Below are 7,436 nucleotides of genomic sequence, written 5' to 3'. Positions count from 1 at the left end.
CCGCTCCTGGCCGGCCCACCTCCCCGTCGGTCCCCGCGGCAAGGCCCGGGGCTCCCCCGGGTCCCCCGACCCGGGCGCAGGTGAGAAACCGGAGGGCGCGCTGGGGGAGGGGCCGGGCCGGAGGGCGGAGCAGTTTGGGAAACGGCGAGCGTGTAACCGGAAGGGGCTCCTTAAAGGGGAGGCCGCTGTCTGGCCTCCGATTCCGGTGCGCTGCGGCGGCTCCACCTCTTAAAGGGCGAGGGGCTGCGTTTAGAGGGCGTGGCGAGGTGCACCTTTCTCGGAGCTTCCCGCCTTACCCCCCTCCCCGGGGGGTATTTCACCGAAGGCCAGGGGCAGTTTCCCGGACATCGAGCAAAACTGCGAGCGTTGGTCGCGCAGTGCGACCCCTGGCTTGTCTGAACGGAGGCGGAGAGGGTGTGCGGCGGGCGCATCCTCTTAAAGGGGCCGCGCAGCCTGCTCCAGGCCTGGGGTGGGCCCTCGCCGCTCCGGGGCGCGGGCGCCTCGGTCTAAGGCGACGCCCGCCTCGCAGAGGCAGTGCAGATCCTTGGGGTGATGTCAGTGTCGTCCGAGGAGCTGCTCACCCTTGAGAGGGAGGCCCGTCTTTTAAAGGAAAAGCCCGCGCAGCCTGTCCGGAGGGGCTGCGCCCTGTCTTCCTCGAGTGTTCACAGCGCACACGCCCGCCCGGCGCTCCGTGGGGCCGGGGTGCGGCCGTGGACACAGCGAAGGCCCGCTGCATGGCGTCGACGTTCAGCCCGGGGAGGCAGTCGGACAGGGGGCCGTGTGGCAGCACTTGTCTCTTGGGGGCCATGCTGCTCTCCGGGGGTGACACTGCAGGGGCGCACAGAGGGCTTTCCAGGCAAGGCGCAGGCTGCGACTGCCACACCGCGGGGGTGTGGGTCGACACTGCGGGGACACTGCGCAACACGGGAAAGCAGGCGACCCCACCGACACAGAAGGGCCTGCTCCGAGCCCGAGCCCTGGCTGTGCCGCGCTAGCCTGTCACAGGCGCAGTGGAGAGCGTTGGACAGCGCACGGAGTGCTGGGAGGGCCGCAGAGCCAGGCAGGCGCCGGGGAGGCCTGGCTGGGTGGCTCCCGGGGCAGACTGGGTAGCCGAGGGCGTGCAGGGCGGGGCGCAGCCTGTCTTGCTGGGTTCGGAGGCAGCGGGACAAGTCAGGAAGAGACGAGCTGTCGGCCCGGGAAGCCAGAAGCTGCCCCGAATGGGGTCTGCGGCAGGCTCGGGGGAGGATGTCCTGTGCTCTCTCCTGACGGTCCCTTCGGCTGCTGCATTGGGGACAGACAGGGTGGGGACACGGGGATCTGTTAGGGAGACACTGCGGCTGCCCAGGGCGGACATGGCAGTGCCCTGGACAGAGGCCGGGCCTGTGAGAAGTGCCCAGCTTCTGACCCCAACCCCCCGGAACCCAGGGATCTCCTGTTGCTTGGTTGTGCAGAGAGCAGTGGGCAGGGCCTTTGGCCAGAGGAAGGACAGACCTCCCGTTTTCAGGGAAGACTGGGCGAGGAGGGTTTTACATTTTTGCTAGGGAGGCACAGAATCAGAAAACTCACCTAGCTTTTCGCCACAGCACGGTTGAAGTGGGTGCCATTATGGATGCTGGGCCGTGGCAGCAGGGAGCCGCTCTGTTCCAAAGGGGTAGACGTAAGGAAAGCCAGGGCTGCGTGGGGAACGGGACCTGGACTGTAGTTTGTTTGTTCTTGGTGCTGGGGACCGGACTCAGGGAGTGGTGCATTGTGGGAAGCTCTCTACTACTAAGTTACATCCTCAGCCCTTTATACTTTCAGGTCTTACTGAATTGCGAGGCTGGGCTCAAACTTTCCCTCTGGCTTCAGCTTCCAGAGTAGCTAGGATCACAGGCATGGGCCACACCCAGAATTCTTCTGAGAAGATGTGGGTGTGGTGAGGAGACCCCAAGAGATCTTGGGAAGCTTGAGGTTATGGGGGGACCTCCGGGGCAAGCCCGTGGGAAGATGGTGCAGTTTCTCATCCACTTTGGACTGGCTTCTCCCGAGGGGCACTGTCTTGTGCACTGCCCAGTGTGGAGAAGTGTCCTTGAGCTCCTCCCTCCAGGTCACAGTATCTCTGCACCTCTAGCTGACAGAGAAGCGTTTCCAGGCATGACCTCCTATCCCTGGGGTGTGGGCAGTTATGCCAGCGGAGCCACTGGTGTTACAGGAATGTTATAACACACTTCTGATTGCTTTCACTTTCTCAGTGACTGGCGTGGGCGCCATGGGTCACCACCCCTGCTTTAGAGTGAGGTGGGGAACAAGTGTTGAGGTGGGGTTGGGGTGAAGGTCTTTTTAAAAATCTTCAAAAATTGTTTTGGTTTTTTGAGACAGGGTGTCACTGTGTAGTCCAGGGTGGCTTTGCACTCCCTATTAGCCCAGGCTGGCCTTGAACTCAAGACCCTCCGGCTTCAGCCTCCTGAGTGCAGGATCACAGGTGTGCAATGCCATGCCCACCAGGGGAGGTGTTGAGGACAGTGGGTACGGGAGGAAGCAGGTGCTGTAAGAGAGGCAGTCCTCTTAAAGGGCAGCCCAGCCTTCTCAGAGGGCCTGCGGGGGGATGGCAGGGGTCCGAGGGCCAGAGCAGCCCCGTCCTGTTTGCTGGGAAGTGTTGCTTATGCCCTGAAAGTCTCCGGGCCACGCCCCTCCTCTGCCTCAGGCAAAGGGGAAACCTGGGCCTCGAAACCCCACTCCTAAGGCAGGTCCCCCGTGGTGAAGATGACCCAGGGAAGTGACCCGGGCAGCCCACCCTGACCCGGACTCCCTGCCTCCAGGTGTGATGGTCGGCTCCCAAGCAGACATGGCACCCGCCTCCACTGCCGAGGGCCCTGGGGAGAAGCCGGCGCCCGCAGCCCCCGCGCCAGCAGCCCAGTACGAGTGCGGAGAGTGCGGCAAATCCTTCCGCTGGTCGTCAAGGCTTCTGCATCACCAGCGCACGCACACGGGGGAGCGGCCCTACAAGTGCCCGGACTGCCCCAAGGCCTTCAAGGGCTCCTCCGCACTGCTCTACCATCAGCGGGGCCACACGGGCGAGCGGCCCTACCAGTGCCCCGACTGCCCCAAGGCCTTCAAGCGCTCGTCGCTGCTGCAGATCCACCGCAGCGTGCACACCGGCCTGCGCGCCTTCACCTGCGGCCAGTGCGGCCTGGCCTTCAAGTGGTCCTCACACTACCAGTACCACCTGCGGCAGCACACGGGCGAGCGGCCCTACCCGTGCCCGGACTGCCCCAAGGCCTTCAAGAACTCCTCCAGCCTGCGGCGCCACCGGCACGTGCACACGGGCGAGCGGCCCTACGCGTGCGGCGTGTGTGGCAAGAGCTTCGCGCAGACCTCCAACCTGCGGCAGCACCAGCGCGTGCACACGGGCGAGCGCCCCTTCCGCTGCGCGCTCTGCCCCAAGACCTTCACGCACTCGTCCAACCTGCTGCTGCACCAGCGCACGCACTCGGCCGAGCGCCCCTTTGCCTGCCCTGTGTGTGGCCGCGGCTTTGTCATGGCCGCCTACCTGCAGCGGCACATGAGGACGCACGCCCCGGCCCAGGCGCCCTCTGGCACCACAGCCCCCGCTGCTGGCGCCCAGCCCCCCGCCCCGTTGGCCGCCGCTCCTGCCCCGCTGGCCACCCAGGATGTCCATGTGCTCCCCCACCTCCAGGCCACACTTTCCCTCGAGGTGGCGGGGGGCACGGCTCAGGTGCCGCCAGCAGGCCCAGCGGCACCCAACTCCCAGACCTTTCTCCTGGTGCAGACAGCCCAGGGCCTCCAGCTGATCCCCAGCAGTGTCCAGCCGCCACCCCCTCCACCCCCACCTGCACCCCCTAAGCTCATCCTTGTGCCCTCCACAGGTGCTGGGGCCGGCCAAGCCAGGCAGGGCCCTCGGGCTGTGGGAAAGGCTGGTCAGGGCACGGGTATAGTGTGGCTGCCGGGGCCTGGGGGTCTAGGGGTACAGGGAGGGGGTGGTGCAGGGGCCGGTGGGGGAGGGCAGAGCCTCATTGTCCTGCAGAATGTAGGGAGTGGGGACACGGGGCCTCAGGAAGTTAGTGGGGTCCAGCTCCAGCCGGCCCAGGAAGTGACCACGGTCCAGCTCCAGCCAGCCCAGGAAGTGACCACGGTCCAGCTCCAGCCAGCCCAGGAAGTGACTACGGTCCAGCTCCAGCCACTGACAGGCCAGCTGTCTAGCTCCAGTGGAGGAGCGGTGACTGCTGAGGCCCCCAACCTGCTGGTGGTCCAGAGCGAGGCAACGGAGGAGCTGCTGGCAGCCCCGGGTCCTGGAGAGGCCGGGGACGGAGAGGCCAGCACGGGCATGGTGCAAGATGTGGTCTTTGAGACACTGCAGACGGAGGAGGGGCTGCAGAGTGTGCTGGTGCTGAGCGGGGCAGATGGGGAGCAGACGCGGCTCTGTGTGCAGGAGGTGGAGACCCTGCCCTCTGAGCTGACGGAGCCGCCTGCCTCTGCCTCCCCGGGACAGAAACTGCTCATCATCCGCAGCGCCCCTGCCGCTGAGCTGCTGGAGACCAGCAGTGTGGGGGGAGGCACTGCCACACTGCAGCTCCTGGCCCCTCCGGCCCCTGGCCCAGGCTCTGCCCCGGCGGCGGTACCCGCAGCCCCTGGGCCCCAGGTGGTACAAGTGGTGCCTGCAGGAGCCGGGCCGGGGGTCGTGAGTCCTCAGGCCCTGCCCTCCATCCAGATTGTGCAGACGCTGCCCGCTGTCCAGCTGGTGCACACGTTTTGAGGAGACCCCCTCAATACGGAGGCTCCAACTCACTGCCTTTGGCCCGGCTGGGGTCTGCCCCCCGGAAGGAGACTGCTAATAAAGTCTCAGAATCTCTTCTCTTTTGCCTTTTTTTGGGGGGATGGGGGGAAGGAGCACAGGCATGGGAGGGCCCCGCCTGGGCGTGTGGAGTCTAATCTTGCTTCCTGGCTCGCAGGCCACTTGCTTGGATCGGAATCTCGGGGCCAACCACTTCCGCGGGGCTCACTTGCCCTGTCCCGTAGACGGGGGTTGTGGTGTGTGCCACGGTTACCGTGGCGGCAAGGCACTGGGCTTGGAATCCCCGCTCTGGCGCTTGGGCGCGCTAGTCACCACGCCCCTGCCCTAATCTGAGGAACGGGTGGGAGCAGAGTCTTGTCTCAAAGGACACCCATCCCAGGTGCAGCGGGGTCGGGTGCAGGTCCCTGGGGATGGACGCCGAGCCCTGCACAAAGGTCCAGGCGCCAAGGACGCTCGGCCCACCACTTCGCCACCTCCTCCCCGCGCTCGGGTCGCAGGGCCTTCTTGGCCGGTAAGTACCGCTCCCGCCCCTCTGAGGTGCGCCGCCTCCAGCGGCAGGAGAGGTCCCGCGGCCGCCGCGCGCGGGTGCCTCCTGGCCAGCTCCCGGCTGGGGAAGCTTGGCAACAGTTGCTAGGGCCGAGAGCGCAGCCCCGCCTCCGTGCGCGAGTGGGCACGTCACTTCCGCCGGCGACCCCCTCCCGACCCTGCGTTTCCCACACCTTGTCAAAGGATCGGGCGACCTCGGAGGTGCTCGCGGGCTCGGCCTCTGCGCCGCGGGCGGCGGCCAGCGCGGGAGTGGGGCCGTGCGCGGGCGGGAGCGTGGAGGGGTCATGGGTCCCGGCGCTGGGGCGGTGCTGCGAGGTGTCAAACCCGCAGCGTGTTTGGGGAGACCGGCCTGGGCGCAGGGAGGGGACGGAGACAGGGGAGTCGCCGGATAGGGGGACCCATCTCGCCACCATCGAAGGTGGCGCGACTGGAAAATCCCGTGCGGGGCCTTGGGAACCGAGGTGCCACCTGACACTAACCTGCCTGTGTTCCCCAGGTGCCGTCAGCTCCCTCGCGGGGGCGGCAGCCTCGGGGCTGCCATGGCCCCCAGCCACCTGTCCGTGCGCGAGATGCGGGAAGATGAGAAGCCCCTGGTGCTGGAAATGCTGAAGGTGAGCATGGGGGCGCGGCAGGTGGGCTCAGCCACGCCCCGTCCGGCCCCGACCCCCACACCACGGACCTTGCCCTCCTGGGCTCCTTCCCTGTGGCTCCTCTGTCCGCGTCCCCTCCCTGCCTGCACCCCAGCACACTGGGCTTGAGCAGCTCGAGGGCTGTGCGGCTGGGAGCTTGGCTCCTCGGCCCTGGGGTCAGGGTGCCAGTTCCCTCCCGGTCCGCCCCGCCGTCGGTGAACAGCCGCCCCTGCCTCCCACGCCCTCCCCTGAGCCAGGCCGATGGCCTCGGGTTCCCCACTGTCCAAGGGTCACTTCCTTGGCCCCTCACTGTGGGCGCCCCACGGCTCCTGACTCTCTCCCTGCTCAGCCGTCCCGTGCCGCCCGCCCACACCCCGTGGGCCTCTGGCCTTCCCTGCGGCTCTCCTCTGGCCCTCGCCCTGGGGGTGCCGGCGGCCGGCAGTGCTGACCTGCTCCCCCGCCTGCAGGCTGGCGTGAAGGACACGGAAAACCGCGTGGCTCTCCACGCTCTCACTCGGCCCCCAGCCCTGCTGCTCCTGGCCGCGGCCAGCAGTGGCCTGCGCTTCGTCCTGGCCTCCTTCGCCCTGGCCCTCCTGCTGCCCGTGTTCCTGGCCGTGGCTGCTGTGAAGCTGGGCCTGCGAGCCCGGTGGGGCTCTCTGCCTCCGCCTGGTGGCCTGGGGGGCCCCTGGGTGGCTGTGCGGGGCTCTGGGGATGTGTGTGGGGTCCTGGCCCTGGCCCCTGGCGCCACCTCAGGGGATGGAGCCCGGGTCACTCGCCTCTCTGTCTCTCGCTGGCACCGCCGCCGGGGTGTGGGCAGGAGGCTGCTGGCCTTTGCCGAGGCCCGGGCCCGAGCCTGGGCAGGCGGCATGGGGGAGCCTCGGGCCCGGCTCGTAGTCCCCGTGGCCGTGGCCGCATGGGGGGCGGTAGGGCTGCTGGAGGGCTGCGGCTATCAGGCCGAGGGGGGCTGGGGCTGCATGGGCTACACCCTGGTGAGGGAGTTCAGCAAAGACCTGTGACTTAAGTGGGGTGGAAGCGCGGGGAGGCAGCGCCCAGCGAGCCCGCGGCCAGCGCCTGCTGTGTGCCCCCGCACCGCTGCGGCCTGCCCAGGGCACAGCAGGCCGAGGACAGAGACCTGCACGCGTGCTGCCCATCCTGCTGCGGGCCGGCGGCCGTGCTCCCGGCGTGCTGTGTGCAGCAGGAACTCAGAGTGTGCAGAAGGCCCTCTCCCTCCCGGCTCCCAGAGATGCCCCCGGGTCCCTCTAAACGGATGTCTCCCTGGTCTGTGAGGCCGGGCCTTCCAGGAGTAGAGGGAGATACTCAGGGCAGGCCAGGGGCTGAGCTTTCCTTTGCAGCCGGCTGCGGGGGTCCAGACCTCCCTGGGAGCTGGGCGGGGCTGGCAGGCACAGGGCCCAGCCCCATCTGGTTTTTTTACACCCATTTGTTAAATAAAGCTTGGAACCGCTGTGCTG

General features: G+C 67.6%; 2 protein-coding genes and 1 long non-coding RNA gene across 5 annotated transcripts in view; 2 read left to right on the top strand and 1 right to left on the bottom strand.

Annotated features, from left to right (window-relative positions):
• LOC106147487 overlaps window positions 1-34 on the bottom strand; it is a 3,455-nt gene extending 3,421 nt beyond the window's left edge. The window contains exon 1 of the long non-coding RNA XR_001232417.1: window positions 20-34. This is a non-coding gene — a long non-coding RNA (uncharacterized LOC106147487). The remainder of the gene's footprint in view (window positions 1-19) is intronic.
• The window catches only part of Znf628 (zinc finger protein 628), an 11,274-nt gene extending 6,425 nt beyond the window's left edge, over window positions 1-4,849 (top strand). The window contains exons 1-2 of one of the 3 annotated variants that reach the window (XM_005413313.2): window positions 460-856; window positions 2,799-4,849. In XM_005413313.2, coding sequence (XP_005413370.1) covers window positions 553-856; window positions 2,799-4,753 — 2,259 coding nt within the window. In that variant the 5' untranslated portion in view covers window positions 460-552 and the 3' untranslated portion in view covers window positions 4,754-4,849. Of the gene's footprint in view, window positions 1-459; window positions 1,061-2,798 lie in introns of those variants that run through there. The other 2 variants (XM_013509246.1, XM_013509247.1) reach the window with 2 other exon arrangements.
• A 99-nt stretch (window positions 4,850-4,948) lies between these two features.
• On the top strand, window positions 4,949-7,430 carry Nat14 (N-acetyltransferase 14 (GCN5-related, putative)). Its single transcript, XM_013509301.1, has 3 exons — window positions 4,949-5,303; window positions 5,835-5,949; window positions 6,435-7,430. The coding sequence occupies exons 1-3, from the start codon at window positions 5,203-5,205 to the stop codon at window positions 6,981-6,983; spliced, it is 765 nt and encodes a 254-aa protein (XP_013364755.1). The 5' UTR covers window positions 4,949-5,202; the 3' UTR covers window positions 6,984-7,430.
• The last annotated feature ends 6 nt before the right edge of the window (window positions 7,431-7,436 follow it).

This window comes from Chinchilla lanigera, unplaced genomic scaffold (genome assembly GCF_000276665.1).
Source record: "Chinchilla lanigera isolate Chin_1 unplaced genomic scaffold, ChiLan1.0 scaffold00166, whole genome shotgun sequence".
NCBI classification, from domain to species: domain Eukaryota; kingdom Metazoa; phylum Chordata; class Mammalia; order Rodentia; family Chinchillidae; genus Chinchilla; species Chinchilla lanigera.
The sequence above is the reverse complement of the archived record's forward strand: the minus strand, read 5'-3'. Positions and strand labels throughout refer to the sequence as shown.